Source organism: Solanum verrucosum, unplaced genomic scaffold (genome assembly GCF_900185275.1).
Source record: "Solanum verrucosum unplaced genomic scaffold, falcon-dt-bn FXZP01000138.1, whole genome shotgun sequence".
Classification (NCBI taxonomy): Eukaryota; Viridiplantae; Streptophyta; class Magnoliopsida; order Solanales; family Solanaceae; genus Solanum; species Solanum verrucosum.
In genome coordinates this window covers 1,809,353-1,829,527 of record NW_026020134.1, presented here as the reverse complement: position 1 = coordinate 1,829,527, position 20,175 = coordinate 1,809,353, and the positions used below count along the sequence as shown (strand labels likewise).

Here is a 20,175-nt window from a genome sequence, read left to right as displayed (position 1 = left end):
GTATTAATTTAGTAGGATAGTGATTTAAAATTTCCCGCATAACCTTAAACCGACCCGCCCAATTGCCATCCGTATACACGTCCTATGTAGCATTCTAAGTTGTGTCTCACAGTATATGTACGTATCCAACTTTACACAAATTTAAATGTATACTTATGCACATCTTAAATTTAAAGATATAAATGTAAGCTAAAACTAAGTTAAAATATACGTTTATTATATAATATCCTTATCAAATATTCTTTTTTTAAAAATCATTTTTTTTTCAATAAAACATTTTTTATACAAAGAATATTTTCCAAACACACTTTGCCAAAGTCATAGAGTAAAGAAAAGACTGGATCTTCCCCTCAAACCAAATTAATCTCAACGCACTCAAAACAGAGAGAGCATTGAAGAAGAAAGAAGAATAACTAGCTAGTATTAGACTTGTTCCAACCGTCCATCCCTTCAACCAAAAAGCTCCCAAAAGTCAAAATCTTCACCTTTTTCAAAGTTATATGCACTCCACTCCATAATCGTTTAAACAATTACACACACAGAATCGAAAATTGGTACAAAAATGATCTGATTACATGTGTTAGTTTGAGAATTTTGGATTGGTATTTTCTAAGAATGATCAACAATAGTAATAGTAATAGTAATAGTATGATGTCGCCGGCATCGGTATCGGCAAACAACGCCACACAATCTCCTGGGTTGAAGACTTATTTCAAAACCCCAGAAGGAAAATATAAGCTTCACCATGAAAAGACTTATCCTGCTGGTCTTCTTCATTTTTCCCATGGCAAAACTGTTACTCAGGTAAACCCCTTTCTAGGGTTGTTCTTTTTTTTTTTTTTTTAATTTAGTCCAATTATGTTATTTTGGGATATTAGTTTTTATATGATGCTTAAAATTGGATTTTGAGATTGACCCTTTTTGTAAAATTGATCTTTTGAGCGGAATCTGGAATGGGTTTGGCTAACATGGTCGATTTGAAGATTATGGGGTATAATAATTCATCATTCTGCGAAAAGTTTAATCGTTTTGTCCTTTTACCTTGTTGTTTTTGAAGTTAATTGAGAACCTGTGAAAAACAATTAGTTTCAGTTTATTCAGTTTTTAAAAAAATTTCTTAATGCTTCAATTTGACAGTCCCAGTATAGAGATTATTTGAAGTTCTTTGGTTTCAGTGCTTACACTCATTTCAGGCCTTTATGTCTTCAATTTTAAACTTTTTGGGTCCTGGCTTACTTGAAGAGTTTTCTTCTATAAATGGCTGAAATAAACCCTTTAAATGAAGGAAATGTATCCACGCAGTTGCGGCTTTAACATTGAGATACCATCTAGATAAGCTTTAGTTAGTCGCTACTAGCTAATGCTCGTTCTGCCTTTTTTGTATTGTCAAAACAACCTAAATATTAGTCCAACGTTTGAAGTCCCGAGATAATTTTCAGGTTTCTCTAGCTCCTCTCAAAGATAAGCCCATTCAGGCACAGCCTCACTCGACATCAAGTTTTGGAGTCACCAGTGGTGTTAAGTCAGCAGCAGCGAGATTGTTAGGTGGTGGAAATGGTAGTAAGTCACTAAGTTTTGTCGGAGGAAATGGTGGAAGTAAGTCTGCCAGTGGTATAAGTGGTAGAGCTGGATCATTTGGGGGGACAAGTTCAAATAACTCCGGCAGTATTCCCAATTTCGATGGCAAAGGGACTTATTTGATATTCAATGTTGGTGACACGATTTTTATTAGTGATTTGAATTCTCGAGATAAGGTATTGTTATCAACTATATTTGTTCTTTGAGATAGAAAAAATTGAATATATGAATTCTGAGAGGTTCATTGGAAAATGTAGGATCCTATAAAGTCAATACACTTTAGTAATTCAAATCCTGTTTGCCATGCATTTGATCCGGATGCAAAGGAAGGGCATGATTTGCTCATTGGGTTGAGTTCCGGAGATGGTAAATTTCTCTCTACATGACATACAACTTCAATCTTCCACTTCACGCTTTACCTACAACATCTGCTTTGCAGTTTATTCAGTATCTCTACGTCAACAAATGCAAGATGTTGGGAAGAAGCTTATTGGGGCACAACATTACAACAAGGATGGTTCTGTTAACAACAGGTAAGGCTTTGAACTCAACCGTCTTTGTTATTCTTATAAATACTATTTTGGAATTGTAACACTTTTCTTTATTTTATTTATCTAGTCTTTTTGGGATAATGTTAATGGTCTGGATTTGACATCCTATTTTTGAGTTATTTTTTGTTAAATAGATGAATCGTCATAGCTGTGTCATGTATGGTTTTACAGCTAGTATAATTGCCTGTTTCCAAGAATATTCTTTGAGAAATATTAGAGTGACAAGTTTTTTCCTACTAATCACGCTGGAAGCTGAGATCTTTAGTTGCTTATGTTTTTGATTGGTTGTAAATGGTAGCCTTCTTTGGATCTTTGCGCAATCTTAGTATAAGTTTAATTGGATGATGAATGCAATTAAGGTGGTTATTTCACAATTTTATTTAAGTCACTCATTAGATGCTTATTATAATTGTTGGAATATAATCTAGCAAATGCATTGCTTTTTGGAATGCATTTTAAGGTCCCCATTAATGATTATAGTTCTCTGAAGAACTCCATGTCCTGTTTCAAAAAACTTGATGTCAAGTTTCATAAATAATGTCTTTTAGAAGTAATAGTCAGGAATGGATGGACACTCCTATTTGCTTTGGTGATGGATGAATTGACGCGGTATATGACATGGTGTATGCTATTTGCCGATGACATAATGTTAGATTGATGAGACACGTAGCAGAGTTAATGCTAGGTTCAAGGTGTGGAGATAAATTGTAGAATCTAAAAGCTTCTAGGACTAAAACAGAATATTTGGAGTGCAAATGCAGTGATGCAATGCATGAGGCAAGCGTGGAAGTGAGGCTTGACATAAAGGCTATCCCCAAGAGAGATAGTTTCAAGTATCTTGGGTCTTTAATTCAGGCTAGTGGGGACATCGACGATGATGTCTCACTCATAGTGGTGCGGTGTGGATGAAGTATAGGCTTGCCTCCAAAGTCTTATGTGACAAAAAGGTACCACCTTAATTTAAAGGTATGTTCTATAGAGTGGTTTGATCGATCTTGTTGTATGGGGAAGAGTGTTGGCCAATCAAGAACTCCCATGTTCAGAAGCAAGTTGCGAAAATGAGTATGCAGAGATGGATATATGAGCATAGGAGCGATAAGATTAAGAATGATGATATTTGAGCCAAGATAGGAGTGACCTTTGTTGTCGACACGATGAGTAAAGCGAGGCTGAGATGGTTTGGGGATGTGAAAAAAAGATATGCAGATAGCTCCTTGCAGGAGCTGCGAAAGATTGAATATAGTGGGTATGAGGAGAGGTAGAGGTAGACCGAAAAAATATTGGGGAGATGTGATTAGATAGGACATAACACAACTTCAACTTATTGAGGACATGACTTTATATAGGAAGGTGTGGAGGTCGGGAATTATAATAAAAGATTTGTAGGTTGTTGAATGTTGTCTTGGTTCTCGACGGGTTTAGGTTTGGTGGAGTCTGTTGTAGTATTAGCCTTATTCTTGTAGTGTCTTGCTTTTGGTTTCTATCATCATCTATTTTTTATGGTGTTCTGATTATTGCACTATTCTTTTGTTGTTACTATTTCCTTATTTAGTTGCTATGTTTTCTTCACTGTCGTTTTCCCTTTTCGTACCTACTTTGATTTGCTGTACTTGAGCTGGAAGTCCTCTAAAAACAGCCTCTCTACCTCCATGAGGTAGGGGTAAGGTCTACCTACATGAGGTAGGGGTAAGGTAATAGTCAGTAACCTTAGAAGCACATTCTGCGGTTTTATAAATGTAATGCAATCATAATTCAAAGTTCTTGTAGTGATGCTTCAAGATTTTTGACCCCTATGCTGCAACCCCCTTCCAGTTTGTGTACCAAGGGAAAAGAAAGAGAATTAGGATAGTCTTTGTAGTATTACTCCCTCTGTTTCAAAAAGAATGATCTACTTTCTTTTTTAGTTTGTTTAAAAAAGAATGACCTCTTTCCCTTTTTGGTAACATTTTAATTTTAGCTTTCCATATGACATGTTTAAGGCCACAAGATTAAAGGGCAATTTTGTACATTTGACATAACTTTAATTTAGGACCACATGATTCAAAAGTCTTTTTTATTTTCTTAAACTCCATGCCAAGTCAAACTAGGCCACTCTCTTTGAAACGGAGGGAGTATAATTTATCTCCAACTGTTAAAAGCATGGAAATTCCTTATTTACCCTTAATTTCCATCAACATTTTCTATCTCTTCTCACCTATCTCTTCTCACCTGTACCATTGCCGTCACCACCACCCACTAACTTTGATCTCCCATAACCACCTTTAGCCTCCAATCCATCATCCACCACTCCAAAGCCCTCCTTCAACAAAACACGTCAGCTCGTCAGTTGCCACACAATACAAAAACAAACTTTTTGTACATTCTTCACATGATTTTTACACCATTAACTCCATAGAACTTACCTTTAAATTAAGGTGGTACCTTTTTGTCGCATAAGAATTTGGAGGGAAACCTCTACTTCATCCACACTTTACCACTACGATTGAGACATCATCGTCGATGTCCCCACTAACCTGGATTAAAGACCCAAGATACTTGCAACTATCTCTCTTGGGGGATAGCCTGTGTGTCATCCCTCACATCCATGCTTGCCTCATGCATTGCATCACTGAATTTGCACTCCAAATATTTCATTTTGGTCTTAGAACCTTTTAGATTCTATAGATTCTACAGTTTATCTCCACACCTCGAACCTAGCATTAACTCTGCTACGTGTCTCATCAATCAACATTATGTCATCTGCAAATAACATACACCATGACATATACCACGTCAATTCATCCATCCCCAAGGCAAATAGGAGCGTCCATCCATTCCTGACTATTACTTCTAAAACACATTATTTATGAAACTTGACATCAAGTTTTCTGAAACAGGACATGGAGTTCTTCAGAGAACTATAATCATTAATGGGGACCTTAAAATGCATTTCAAAAAACAATGCATTCTCTAGATTATTTTCCAACAATTATAATAAGCATCTAATGAGTGACTTAAATAAAATTGTGGGTATGAGGAGAGGTAGAGGTAGGCTGAGAATATTGGGGAGATGTGATTAGATAGGACATAACACAACTTCAACTTATCGAGGACATGACTTTATATAGAAAGGTGTGGAGGTCGGGAATTACAATAAAAGATTAGTAGGTTGTGGAGTGTTGTCTTGGTTCTCAACGAGTTTAGGTTTGGTGGATTTTGTCGTAGTATTAGCCTTATTCTTGTAGTGTCTTGCTTTTGGTTTCTATCATCATTTGTTTTGGTGTTCTGATTATTGCACAATTCTTTTGTTGTTACTGTTTCCTTATTTAGTTGCTATGTTTTCTTCACGGTCGTTTTCCCTTTTCGTTCCTACTTTGATTTGCTGTACTCGAGCTGAGAGTCCTCTAGAAACAGCCTCTCTACCTCCATGAGGTAGGGGTAAGGTCTGCCTACATTCTACCTTTCCCAGACCCTACTTGTGGGATTCTCTGGGCGTGTTGTTGTAGGAATAATAGTCAGTAACCTTAGAAGCACATTCTGCGGTCTTATAAATGTAATGCAATCATAGTTCAAAGTTCTTGTAGTGATGCTTCAAGATTTTTGACCCCTATGCTTCCCCCCCTTCCAGTTTGTGTACCAAGGGAAAAGAAAGAGAATTAGGATAGTCTTTGTAGTATGAGAATGAAATCAATCATTCAATCAACTACATCTCACTCCAAACTAGTTGGGGATATGAGGATAAAAAGACGGCTGTTTTAGAATTTTCAATTTTTAGAAATCTCACCAAGGTAGACAACTTGAAGCCCCCACCCAACCCTAATACAATTAGAGTCGTGATATTATCTCCATGAACAGAATCTTTCCCTTACCTTCCTCCCACCCACCTCCTAAATATTCATATTGCTTCCTGCGTCATGGAATATTTGAAAGGTGAAATACATAAGTTGCTACTTAAAGCTGTCAATCTCAACATAGATACCTTAACTATCCTTGTGACCAAATAGATTCCTCTCATTTGCATAAGTCTACAATTGCTTTTTAACGTTTTGGATATATTATAATTTATCTCCAACTGTTAAAAACATGGAAATTCCTTATTTACCCTTAATTTCCATCAACATTTTCTATCTCTTCACACCTGTGCCATTGCCGTCACCACCACCCACTAACTTTTATCTCCCATAACCACCTTTAGCCTCCAATCCATTATCCACCACTCCAAAGCCCTCCTTCAACAAAACCCGTCATCTGCCACACAATACAGAAACAAACTCTCTGTACATTCTTCATATTATTTTCACACCATTAACTCAATTGACACTCGGTCATCCGAGAACCACCAAGAAATCATTTTTCTCCTCCATAGCTCCATTCACATAAACCCAAGAGCTGCGCCTCGACCACCTCTTGGACCCATAAAGCTTCACCCATCAAAGACCACAGAACCACACACAAAAAAAGGTAAAATATTGGCAGACCACCTGTCAGTGCCATTGACGGAGACATCACCTTCCACTGCACGACTACCTCCATATTCAATTTTCAACAATTTGTTTAAAGCTTAACCAAAATCAGGCAATTTAAAAGAAAATTTTCAATTCCAACACCACCTCCTCCCCCACCACCTATATTTGATTTTCTTTTACCACCTCAACTAAAAAATATTTGATACCCATCTCTCCGATTTTTCTTACCACAATAGGCACAATACATTTCAAACTGGATTTTGTGAACTTTCAGGATTCAAAGAGGATTGAGAATTATAAGAAGGAAGAGATTGTTGAGGTGGGTGGGTGGCATTGTGGTGGTAAATTTTCGTCGACACATGTAAAATTTGGGTTTGGGAGTTCCATGTGGTGGTTGATGGTGAAGAAGATTGGGAGAGGTGTTTGGTGGAATTTATGGATGAAGAAGAAGAAGAAAAGAGCGTGAGGAAGCTGGTGATTCTCTTGGATGAAGAAGAAGGGGTGTGTGGGTAGGGGTGGGGTTCTAAATCTTTTCTTTCTAATAAATTAGATGCATTTTTTCATTTTTCTTAAAATTTCACGTTTTGTCCTTTGATTTGTCAACTGCCACATTATCCGCGATTGTAACTCACTTGTAAGTTCTATTGTACCTTGGGTGTTCACGAGGTACACTTATGCCAACAAGAGGTGCCTATCTGGTTACAAGGATAGTTGAAGTGTCTATCTGATCTTTGGCGACAACTTTAAATGTCGATCTATGTATTTTGCCTATTTGAAAAGACAAGTTACTTAAGGGTTTTATACCGAAGATAATCTTTACTCTTTCAGATTTAACATTTTCTTTTGTTTTTGACCGACAATGTACCAGTATTTCAATTTTGATGGGTGCCTATAATGATGGAGCAGATTTAATATATTACTTTGCCTTTCAACAGTCGATGTACTAGTATCACTTGGGTGCCTAACAGTGATGGGGCTTTTGTTGTTGCTCACGCGGATGGAAATTTTTACGTCTATGATAAGGTAAGTGTTGAAACTAATTGGGAGTGTACCAATTTCCAGGTCTTTTTCAATGATCCTCATCTTTTCTACTTTTCTTAGACCAATGTGCATTTTTGTTGTCATATTTCAGAGCAAAGACGGATCTGCTGATCCCTCATTTCCTGTCATCAAAGATCAAACTCATTTTTCAGTCGCCCATGCACGTTATAGTAAGGTATTTTGCTTGTGAATATAGTTCTTTCTTCAGCGTTTGATGATGTCCCCCCGGTATCAGTACTGAGATTATCAATTTCTCATGTTTACCTTCAACCATTTGCAAATTTCTTGGTTCATATATTCCCGCTTTTCTTTTAAGAACAACATTCTAAGCTTTATAGAATACCTATCAGAAAGCCCAAGCATGTTCCTTCTGTGAGATAAACAAGGTGGATGAAAGGCATGTATACAGTCAACTGCTTTCAGTATGTTGAGGCTATTTTTTAATTAGTAATACAGTCTCTGTTCGTATATCAAGTTATCTCTCAGATATTAAGTATGGGACAAATCAATCATATCTTGCAATGACTAATATTGCAAGTATGAGTATTACTTGCAGTGTAGGCTGAGTGAACTGGATGGCAGAGTTGTCAAAGGTGAAAATTTGGATAAATGCCAAGGTCTGGTGGACGATAAAGCGTAGAACCAATTAACATGGTGGGATTTAGAGAAGGGAAATGGTTATGAAGAGCGTGTGTGTGTATGTGTATAGATATGAAAATCAACTATAAACATAAACGACAGTTTGGACAAAAGAATTGAAGAAAACTAGAATTAAGAATTGGAGTAAGCATTATGCCAGTAAAATTAAAAAAACAATTTTAAATTTTGACTTGGATGTAATGATGCAAGTTAAAGTTTTGTTGTGAGTAATTTTTAATTCTTTTAACTTCTTATTCCTAATCATAATTTAGGAGTGTCCTTAACCATCTTATATGGTGTTGGGCGATCCTCACTTTGAGATAGCTTTTGGAGTGGAGTTTAAGCTTAAGGTCCATTTATTGAAATGTTATCAGTGCCAAGTCTATCTCTTTTCTTTGGTTACCCAATGTTGGTTCTCCATATTACAGTGTCCGTGCTCCGACTATCTAGCCCTGGGTGTGCAGAGGAAGTGGAGGTTAGAGTTCCACAATCCACATGGTTGAGGGATTACCTATAGTCTTTTTTTATGGTGTTGGGCAGGCTTTACCTGATTAGGTTGATATTGAGGTTGAGATAATCCCAAGTTCATTTTCAGCTATTCATTTCATTCACAATGTGTTGTTTACAATGGTCAATAGGTCTAGTATTTTTCTCTCAAAGATTGAGGTCATAGTGATGAGGCATGCGTCTTAGGGGTCGTTTGGTTGAGTGTATAGTACTGAATAAGATGTATTAGTAATGCTGGGATTAAATTTTGAACTACAAAACAAAGTGGCACTTTTGAAATTATACTAAAAATCAATTTTCTATTAATAAAATAAGAGGCTATTAGCCTTGGAATTTTTTTTCACAATCTTGTTCAAGTGTTCCAACATATTTTAAAAAATTAGAAAATGTTCAAAAAAATCCCCGCGATTCATAAATTCCCGTTTTTCAACTTTAAAAACACTTTCCCCATTTATGACTTTCATAGTACTACAATAACAACATTTCTAGAATCCTACAAGCGGGGTCTGGGGAGGATAGAATGACTTCCATAGTTACTCTCTGCACAAAAATATTAAAGTAATGTTATAATACAAGTTACCTTTTCTCAAAAAATATTAAAGTAATGCGGGGATTAGTTATGCTGGGATTATTTCTTATCCACTGTTTGGTTTGATGTATTAAGGGCAGTTCTATCTTTAATCATTCTCATCCTTCATTAATAACTTTTGTATTGCTAATTCCATGATTTGCCATGTATTAGTTATACACCCTATTATACTGAATAGGGCGTATAACTAATACATGTCATTGGCTGAAAATCTTACCAAACAAAGGATTAAATAATACCATGGATACTATATGTATTATTTGCTCTAATACATCCTACCATACGACCCCCTAATATCTTCGTGCTTGTACTAATGCACCACATAAACGAAGCGCACAATTTGGACTTCGCCTAGATTTGGGAGTTAAATGTGCTTCAAACAAGCCTTTAACAACGTGGCAAGATGGTTGAGATTGTTGTGTATTTACTTGAAATTCAGCACATTAGTATTGAAGTTATATTACCAGATTGTGCAATGAGGGAAAAAAGTTTAAATTTGTGCACTCTAGGAAGTAGTTTTAAGCTTAATGATTTAATGTTATTCGAGTGTATTTAGAATCACTATTTACGTTATCATCTATTATGTAACCTTCGCTTAGCATTTGCACTAAAAATATTACACACCAACAAATGTAACAAATTAGATGATCTTTCCTTGGGATCTTCATTACAAGCAAATTGCTAAGACCATACTCGAGGCATATGCAAATTGTTATGGATTAGGTGTTGCTTCTTAGCAGAATTTGTATATCTTTGTGGTCTGATTAGTAAGCAAAAACATCTATTTGTATTTCTTTTGTCTTAAATTTAGAAAGGAAAAAAAGGAATTATGTGAGACCTGTCCTTGTTTTCCAAGCAACCACAAAGATAGACAGAAGAGGAATTCTTCCATGTGTTTTAAACACACATTCATTTATTATTGATTCCTATTTTATTTTATTTGGATTTGTATTTCATTCATTTCTGAGGGAGATTTTCTTATCATCTCCTTTCAAGAAAAGAGGAGAGAAAAGAGATGAACAATCTCATATTAATATACACAGGTTTAGACCCAATTTAGTAAGTGGACTGTTTCAGTTGGATTGCCGTAATGTTTGACCAATCACAAGTAGGCCCATTCATCAATTGGTGCTTCAGGTTCTCCTTCTCTGGGAACAAGAAGAATTAGTGTCCATTGCAACACCTTCATATTGTGGCTTTAGTTCCGAAAGTGCAGCAGTTCTCTTTGCGTAGTTTCAAAGTGAGTGTGGGCACAAACCAGAGGTGTTCATCTCTTGTCTGTAATTTATGTTTTTTTCTTATTTCTTCCCCCTACTTCTTCCATTTTTTTTCCTGAATCACACCATTGATGGAAAATTCTGTATCAGTAATACTATGTTTTGGTTGACTGCATAAGAAAAAATAATATGTGAATAACCAGTGCAATGTTTAGTTTATGGTACTAAACTTCGAATTACCTATGCATGTTTATTGGTAGTATTAAACTCCACATACCCATAGCTGATTCACGGTAATTTATGTACTCCCTCTGTTTCAAAAAGAATGACCTACTTTCCTTTTTAGTTTGTTTAAAAAAGAATGACCTCTTCCCTTTTTTGGTAACTTTTAATTTCAGCTTTCCACGTGGCATGTTTAAGGGCACAAGATTAAAGGGCAATTTTATACATTTGACATAACTTTAATTTAGGACCACAAGTTTCAAAAGTCTTCTTTATTTTCTTAAACTCCAGGCCAAGTCAAACTAGACCACTCTTTTTGAAACGGAGGGAGTATTATTTTACGTGGAGGATGCAGAATAAGAGTAAGGGATCGTTTAGTTGGGACCAAGTTATCCCGGTATAATTAATCCCGGGAGAAGTTATTCCACCATGTATATGGGATAATTATCCCATCACTATAGCAAAAATGGTGGGATAAATAATCCATGGACTACCTAATACCTCCAACCAAATGTGGGATAAAATAATCCTACATTTTATTCTGAGATTATTACATCTTATACCTCACACCAAACGACTCCCAAGTGTATTAGCAAAACATAGATAAGACAAAAATGCTCATAAAGAGGCAATCCCTGACTTGGCATAGCAATCCCTACATTATTTCTTACCACATGACAGTTCTTGCAATATTATTCGGTGCATAGCAATCCCCACGTTATTATTCACAGCTAAATAGTCCCTACATAACCTGTTTGCGAACCAAATTATCCCTAAAGAACCAAGTTTACTGCTCAGTAAAAACATAAACAAAGTTCCAGTTTCATCTTCCTAAACACTGGACCAGTTTTTTCCATTATATGTTGACAAGCACATTCTATGTTTATCTTGTCTGGAATAAAAACATTTAGTCTGCTTCTGCTATACCAAAATTAGATAAATGTGCTGGTTAGTTTAGCCAGTCATTGTGGCATATTATTTAGTATCTCCTAATTGATTGTGGTAAGACTAAAACATATTTGTCTGTCTAGATCTCAAATCTAAGAACTGCAGTTTTAAGTTCTTCCTTTCACATATTTCCATTTGGCTTTTATATGCAGAATCCTGTAGCTAGATGGCATATTTGCCAAGGGTCCATCAATAGCATTGCTTTCTCAACTGATGGGGCGTATATTGCAACTGTAGGGAGGGATGGTATTTTCTTCGTGAGATGACTTGTGAATCTATTAATTCTTTTGTTGTGATGATTTACCCTTACTGAATATGACTGATCTAATGCAGGTTATCTGCGTATATTTGACTACAAAAATGAACAGCTTATATGTGGTGGAAAAAGCTATTATGGTGCTCTGTTATGTTGTGCTTGGAGGTGAGTGTTTATGGTTTTTTTGTGCATGACGTAGTTGCAACTTGAAGTAACTTATGCCTTGTGGACCTTGCCGTATAGCACACATTCCCCTCCCACCTTCCTTTGCCCACTCCCACAGATGCCCACACACAAACGAATGCATGTTGTTTTTAATGTTTTGGCTAGAAAGAGTATCTATACTGATTGTACATGAACCAACAGCATGGATGGAAAGTACGTTTTAGCTGGTGGAGAAGATGACCTAGTTCAGGTTTGGAGCATGGAAGAACGTAAAGTTGTTGCCTGGGGCGAGGGGCATAACTCCTGGGTGAGTTTCGAGCAGTTGTAACTTACCTTGGTTTCTATGCAGCATTCATGCCTTATTCTCTTTAACTTGTGTCTGGCAGGTCAGTGGTGTGGCATTTGATTCATATTGGTCAGCACCAAATTCAGATGGCACAGATGAAAATGTGGTCTACCGTTTTGGTTCTGTTGGTCAGGTACATGTTCAAAATAAAAGGCTCATATTATTGAGAGTTTACATCTCACTATTTTACTTGGTCTTTTATTTGCTTATTCAAGATTAAATGTTTCTGTGTTCCATAATATTTTCCTCGCCTTGCTCATAATATGATTTTCAAAGACTGATCTGTTTCGAGGTGAATCTGCTTGACAATCTCCTTTCTAGCTGTTTTTGACTTGATTCTTCTTTGTAGGACACACAATTGCTCTTGTGGGATCTGGAAATGGATGAAATTGTAGTACCAATGCGCCGTCCTCATGGTGGATCACCAACTTACAGCACGGGGAGTCAGTCATCTCATTGGGATAGGGTTTGCCCTGTTGGAACACTGCAACCTGCTCCAAGCATGCGAGATGTTCCAAAGCTATCGCCCCTGGTCACTCATCGTGTTCACACTGAACCACTCTCTGGCGTGATGTTTACTCATGAATCAGTTCTTACTATCTGCCGTGAGGGGCATATAAAGGTTTGGGTGAGACCAGAGTTTGGTGAAACCCAAACTAGCAACTCAGAGTCTTTACTAAGTACTAGTTTGAAGGAGAAGCCACCAATATCAGGAAAGGTTGTCAGTTCCAAGTTACAAGCAATGACCTAACCGTAATCACATTGTGTGTGTTTGGGGGACGAGGTTGCAGAACGGCGGATTCACTAAATGGAGCTCCTTCTACAAATGTTAGCAACCATTTATTTGTCTTCAGATTTGCTTGCACTGAGATTGACCAACTAATTGTATAGCGAACAATGAAGATGCTGCCGGGAACATCAGGAGGTTAGAAGAGTGTCGAAGCAGCTTGTAAGTATGATAGGCAAAAATAATTTGAGGTTGGTCTCTTGAGATATGTAATTCCTATTTCCCAACCTCATCCCTCCCTTTGACTATTTCCCCCCTTTCTTTTCAGCCAATTTTGCTAAGAAACTGTTGGTTGACAATGACTTATATCGGATTAACTCATCGTACGAAACATTACGCGGGCGGGTGACCTATTCATTTAGAGCTCTTTGTCATCGAATTTTTCTTTTGCCTGTTGGTTAGGTGAGGCAACTATGATCAAATGTACCGTACTTTCTGATGATAGTTTAGATTTCCTTTTTCCTCGACACACAACTTCTGTGCAGAGTTGGCTTTTAGAAAGTTCGGCGTTGTCGTTATGGTGGTGTTCATTATCACTTGGATTGTGGAAATTTGGATGGATTCTTGCTAAAACTTTGCATAACCTGCAAAGAACAAGATTTAGGGTGATATTGGAAGGTGAAGATTTCACATGGAGTTGTGATATCTGTGTAATATGTTTTGGCTACTGTGTTATTTCGTTGTTATTGTTCTCTTTTCTAAATGCGTTGTATTGTTTTTCTTATTAGTTGTCATGTTTTCTTCACGGTCATATTTCATTTTTCCGTAACTACTATGATGTGCTGCACTTGAGTCCAAACATATCCACTATGTAGCTTTTTAGTCTCCAAACATACAAACTATGTAGCTTCTGCGATATAAGCCAAGTTAGACTGAAAAGAAAGTTGGAGTTATGAGTTCGGTAGAATCAAGTAACTTTAATTTGGCTCTATTCTAAGTTTAAAAATTCGTACAAATATTTTATTCAGAACTCCGTAAACAGATTGTTGTTTTGTTTAATTAAGTACAGTTCAAAAGCAGCAAATTGCCATCTACCTCCTTGTGGTAACCATTTCAGATTGTGTTAATACATATAATGAAAAATCTGGCGATGCTCATTTATTTTCTGAACACCCAATGTTTGACGAGTTATACAGTATTTAACTCCATGTATTGGTCTTTCCCCTGGAAAAAGAAAAAAAAAAGTTAAAATAAACATCCAAAAAGGTTACAAAGAACATATACTCCCTTTGATGTAGTTTAATTTGACCTAAAGTTGAATAAAAACGGAAAGATTTCTAAAACTTGTGGAGTTAAACATGCCAAATAACATTTGTACCAAACAAAGTGGAACGGAGGGAGAGTATTAATAAGGGCGTAAAATACAAAATCGATAAACTTACAACAGTTCTTGACCAACTTGTTGGAAACTTCATCGTGTTTCAGTAACTAGATACTTTTGGAAGATCTTGCTTTTGGGTTATTCTGATCCATGAAGCAGAGGACAAAGAAAAGGAAGAAAACCAAAAGAGGAAAACAGGAATATGTTTATACAGAGGCGGAGCCACAATTTTCAAAAGTATGAGTTCTGTATTGTAGAGCAGAAGTTACTAGGTTCAGCCAAACCTGTATCCAGGTTTCTAGCTTCGCCCCTGTGTTTATACAAGGGTGGTTATCGCGACTCTTATTCTTCAGCAGCTTCGCTGACCTTAATCTCCAAGAATCGCTCAACTGGCTGACGACAAATAGGACAACGATTTGTCTGGAACCTCAAAACTTTTGCACATCCACTGCACATGCACTGGATTTAAGATGCACATTATTTAGTTTTAATATCCATCAATAGTGTTACATCACAATCAATTTAAACAAGAAAAACAAAGCAACAGGCATTCCATACATGACCTCTACATTCAATAAATTTCAATAAGGCAAAGCAATGAATCTGATGCACATTACTGAGGTGTTTCGCCAAGAAAACAAGCCCTTTTGAGTAGCAGTAGAAACTGTTTTTTTCAGAAGCTAAAAGAAGTACTTTCCAAATTGGCTAGCCAAACACACATTGCTACTCGCCAAAAGTACCTTCAGGAAAAGTGCTTTGAACAAAAAATACATTTTAAAATAAGCAGATCTTGGAATGTCGACCAAAATAGGCTATCAATTGTCAGATCAATGGTGGAGCCAGGATTTTCATGAGGGGTTCGAAATATTAAAAGTAAACACATGAAAAATAACATCTATTATATATAGATAAAAAATAGTTTTAACAATGTAGATGAACCCCTAGGCCCTACTTGACGTGTTAGATATGCATGCTATAGTTTCATATGAAGCTGTAAAAACATGAGTAACAAGGGGAAACGAAGATAAGTTGGGATTTTAGGGGATGGGAGGAATGGTTATTGACAGGTATAGGTCACATTATAACAGTGCATTCAAGATAACATTTTGATGAAGAACAGTGTTAAGATTCGACTACAAAAAAGCGTTAAGAACAGTAAAATCCATACCATGTGGCGGCATGGAAGTACAGTAGTGTCCCGAGGTTCAGAACGACATACGACACATTCCTTCCCATTATCATTTCCATCAAAGTCTTTATCAACTGAATTCCCAATGCCATAAATCTCTTGCAATTCATACCTCATGCCATTGACCCAGAGGATTTGCTTCACCACCCTAATTTTGAATTCGCCTTTGTCCTTTTCGAAAACTGCTTGAGTAATCTGGGAATTTGTGGACACAGACACTGCATTTCCATCCTCTGATTCACTTTGGGCATCTTCAAATGCCTCTGCCTTGACCGCCAGCTGATATACATCTGCATTACCGTCTTTCGACAATTCTGCCTCTTCAAACATTGAAAGATCAATGCCAGTTCCAGAGGATTGCCTAAATTTCTGAGATAAACCTTTTTGAAATTTAATGGTTATTGGTGGAAGCAAACTTTCCTTCATAGGAGTCAAGCAACAATCTTCACCTTCTTTTGCAAAGAAAATGACAGTCAAGCTGCAATTGAGCAAAAAAACAAAAAAGTACTTTTACTATCTCAGAGTTGACAACATCGTGCAGGCAGAGGCGGAGCCAAAATTTTTAGTTTCTGAGTTCTGAATTACAAGATAATACATGTTGAACAAACTTAAATGCATGTCAAGAAGGAACAGCAGTTTATTTAACAAACTTAGCTAGGTCTTATACACTATTTAAACGAGAAAAACTATACAAGAAAAAAGAAACTAAAAAGGGAATTCATCGTATTGAAAACTCCATGAGCTACTAGTAGGGGACATGAGAAAAACAATCAGTTCCCAAAACTCAACAACAACATACCAAAGTGTATTCCCACAAGTGGAGTCTGAGGAGCGGTTTGCAGGGTATAGATAGGTTGTTTTTGATAGACACTCGGCACAACATAAGTGTAATCAAAGCAGGATTGAAAAGAAAATAGCAACCACAAAATAGCGAGATAAACAAGCAACAAGTGGTAGTAAAAATGAAGAACAAGATACTATGTGAATAGTAAATACTACTACTAAATAATTAGGAGAAGATAAGAAGACGAGACTAGCCCCTATGCTCTTGGATCTCACGCACAAAGTGTGACAACACTCAACAACATAACCAAATACCGGAAAACATTTTCTTCATAAAATATTTTTCAAGAAAATCATTCTTCATCATATTAACTACACAAAATCTCTATTTTATGATCAAGCTGATTCTTTTTATTACAGTAGTTTTTAATTTTTGGAAAAGGTAGAATTAGGAAACAATTTTTCTCCTTGTTTCAATGGCATGGACAACAACATACCCATGCAATCCCACAAGTGTGGTCTGAGGAGGGTAGAGGGTAGACATAGAGGTGAACCCAGCTGGATTCGAACCCTGGTCTTGCGGGTGGTTCTTCTGCCTTGTATCCGCGGCACAAGAACACTCATATGCTACTCATGGATGCACTGTTAATAATATCCTAGTTTCTACCAAAATAGATATACATATATACACATGATTTTTTCCAAAGTTAATGGGTGCACGTGCATCTCCTCTGACAAAGGTGGGTCTGCCTCTGGCCGTAGACATACTTTACTACTACTACCTGGTGGACAATATATACAAATTTACATGCATTTAAACAACCAACCAGTTGTGGTGAAACATTAAGTACTACATTTGGGCTTCTTTATTAGTGAGCACCTTACCGTTAATTTGTGAATCGGACCCAATGCAGGTATCGAACATCAGGTGAAAAAAGAGGAAGGATAATATTTACCTTCCAGGTACGGTGGCATCGAAATCGAAAGCGACGAGGTATTTTCCAGGGTTAGCCTCATCTGCCTCTATCTTTAGAGTCTCCTTCTTCAGATTCACATCATTACGTATCGTCACTGCTTTTTGATGCTCCACATAGGGTGCAGGCGTAGGAGGTATCACGGGTGGTCCACACGGGTAACCTCCATTAACCCAATTTGCATAATTAGGGTTCATATGGTGGTGGGAATGCTGTTCATACGGCGGCGGATAATAACCCGGGTACTGATAATAATTATGATTTTGCTGATAAGAATATGGTGGCGTTGCTGCGGCAAATGCGTAGCTGTTACCGGTGATCTCCGGTTGTGGCGGGTGGCTCCGCCGGTGGCTGTAAGTTCTTCTCCGGCCATTCAGACCATTACTTCCGGTATTACCCATCTAAATAATTTCTACCCTTTTACCCAAAATTAGAATTGAAAATCAAAATTTATCTCCGAAATTAAAGCTTATGGGTAAAAGGGATTAATTAGTTTTGTGTTAATGGCAATTGGCAAAGGGTAAAATATGTTATAGGTGGATTAATTGAATCTTAATTGTATGTATTAGCGGTTGGCTTATAATTTTTCTTCATTAGTTTACATCCCTCTATTTAATTCCTCGATTGCATGCATGCATAATTAACATGTACATGTTTTAATAGTATTAACGTTTGGATTTAAATCAACATATCATAATATGTTATATTGACAAATCATCAAGTATGCACTCGAAAAAATAGAGAAAAAAAAATACTAGTAGAAAATTGAATCTTAAAAACTCCCTAATTAACATATGATAAAAAACCACTACGCATAAATGTTAATAAGAAAATATTATATAATATGTTGAGGTTTATCCATCTTACTTTGATTAGTAATGTAACACATTTTCCCTATTGCAATTTGCATATACGTATGTACATGTATACTAGATGCAAATAGTATTCATTCTTGTTTCCATTTTGACATTTTTCATTTTCGGAGTGGTAGTCCCATGCTAGCACGACCAACAAATTATATTAAAAGTGGTATTGCATTATTCGATAAATGTTTAATGACGTTATCAATAATATTATATTTTATTTATGTTGGGTTTTACTTATTTAATATATTTTTTTATGTGGAATCAAATTGATTCATCATCTGTAACATCTATCCATATTATAGTCAGTATTCCAAAAAATGTTGACTTTTCCAATTGTCCTCGATGCATGTAATGGAATCGAGTACTATACTTTTTGAGGCGCACATACACAAAAGAAATTCCTTTCTTGTCCAATACAAAATTGAATATAAGAAAATACTTTTCAGAAAAAAACAAAAAAACTTGATAAGGATTCCTAAGATCTTTTTTTTAAAATGAAAAAGACCAAGTTTTTGAGCTTTTTGACATGAAGCAGACACATCGACGAAGGTTGCTACTACTAGCCTATTAGTATTGATGTTATTTGTCTCCAAATAAAACAACTACAGTTGAGTTATTTACTCACCTACAAATGTGATTGATATCATCGCTCTTCTCATTATTTAATTAGCAGTTTTGCAAGTCTCTTGTGCCAGTTATCTATTAAACATTTAATTATTTTGTGATTGATTTTTCTTGATATAAATGAGTAGACTTGTATCAATTGTCTGTATATTGAATATTGATCAACATTTAATTATACTGTCTTTAGCTTGCGATCAATAAAATTCATCTTAAACAAAAGGGATATATTTCTACTTAAAGCCACACTTATTTATCACAAAATAGTATATTACATGCATGGAGAGCATTTACCATACGACTCCAATTTATTTTCTTTGGGCTAAACAGACAGATACGTAAACACTCGATGTGAATAAATTTTCTCCCCGAATTAACCAACTCTGGGAATTTGTACAACATAGTCCAACACGTTAACAAAAAGACGAACTCGATTACATCTAAGATCTTTCGTGACTGGAGAACCATTGAGTACATTTGGAACATTAGTTAGTCTTCGATTTTCCTTCTGAATTATTCCCTTAGCCAACTTTGCTGGTACTCCAAGAAGTTCTGGCCATGTATCCTTTTTCACCCCTATGATTAATATATATATATATGATAGAAATAGTAAGAAACATTAATTATACATGCACAAACAATTAGGTAATAATAATTATAAATTTATAATAATATATAGGAATTACTATAAGCAAGAGATGAAGAGTTTATTAACCAAACCTGGACAACTGGATTGAGCCGTGAGAGGTTGGATATAGACTGTTTATAGAATAATTTACATTAATTTTCGTTTCAATAATAAGTAGAAATAAATGTGAAAAATGCTACTAAAAGATGCATCGTCAAAACACTGGAATATGGAATTTCTGACAAAAAGTTAAAAGGTCCTTTAAAAATTTACGTTTTTTTAATAGTGAAAGGAAAAAAAAAAAGAAATGTGGGAATTAATGAGAGGAGAATAAGGACTGATTACTTGATGAAAGAAGCAAGAAAGCAACCACGAGAGTTAACTTCTCCATAGTCTTTTATCTAATTTACTTTGCTTTAATTTTATGTGTGTTAGATTCATTTAGTTTTTATGGAGATATTTATAGGGAAAATAGTGTTTCTTTAAGCAATCATAGCTTATT

The 20,175-nt window shown here is 36.0% G+C and overlaps 3 protein-coding genes across 3 annotated transcripts; 1 reads left to right on the top strand and 2 right to left on the bottom strand.

Annotated features, from left to right (window-relative positions):
* The first annotated feature begins 333 nt into the window (after nt 1–333).
* Nucleotides 334–13,951, top strand: LOC125827435 (probable catabolite repression protein creC). Its single transcript, XM_049506750.1, has 11 exons — nt 334–804; nt 1,440–1,754; nt 1,836–1,944; nt 2,018–2,111; nt 7,510–7,597; nt 7,707–7,790; nt 11,890–11,983; nt 12,071–12,158; nt 12,360–12,465; nt 12,545–12,637; nt 12,854–13,951. Exons 1-11 carry the CDS (start codon nt 616–618, stop codon nt 13,253–13,255), a joined length of 1,662 nt encoding a protein of 553 aa, XP_049362707.1. The 5' UTR covers nt 334–615; the 3' UTR covers nt 13,256–13,951.
* Nucleotides 13,952–14,902: 951 nt separating this feature from the next.
* Nucleotides 14,903–17,959, bottom strand: LOC125827441 (probable E3 ubiquitin-protein ligase LOG2). The gene is made up of 3 exons (XM_049506756.1): nt 17,541–17,959; nt 15,781–16,279; nt 14,903–15,071 (listed from the first exon to the last, which is right to left on the bottom strand). Exons 1-3 carry the CDS (start codon nt 17,957–17,959, stop codon nt 14,955–14,957), a joined length of 1,035 nt encoding a protein of 344 aa, XP_049362713.1. The 3' UTR covers nt 14,903–14,954.
* Nucleotides 17,960–19,284: 1,325 nt separating this feature from the next.
* LOC125827449 (trypsin inhibitor 1-like) lies at nt 19,285–20,108 on the bottom strand. Its single transcript, XM_049506768.1, has 3 exons — nt 20,019–20,108; nt 19,766–19,804; nt 19,285–19,621 (listed from the first exon to the last, which is right to left on the bottom strand). Exons 1-3 carry the CDS (start codon nt 20,062–20,064, stop codon nt 19,419–19,421), a joined length of 288 nt encoding a protein of 95 aa, XP_049362725.1. The 5' UTR covers nt 20,065–20,108; the 3' UTR covers nt 19,285–19,418.
* Nucleotides 20,109–20,175: the final 67 nt, after the last annotated feature.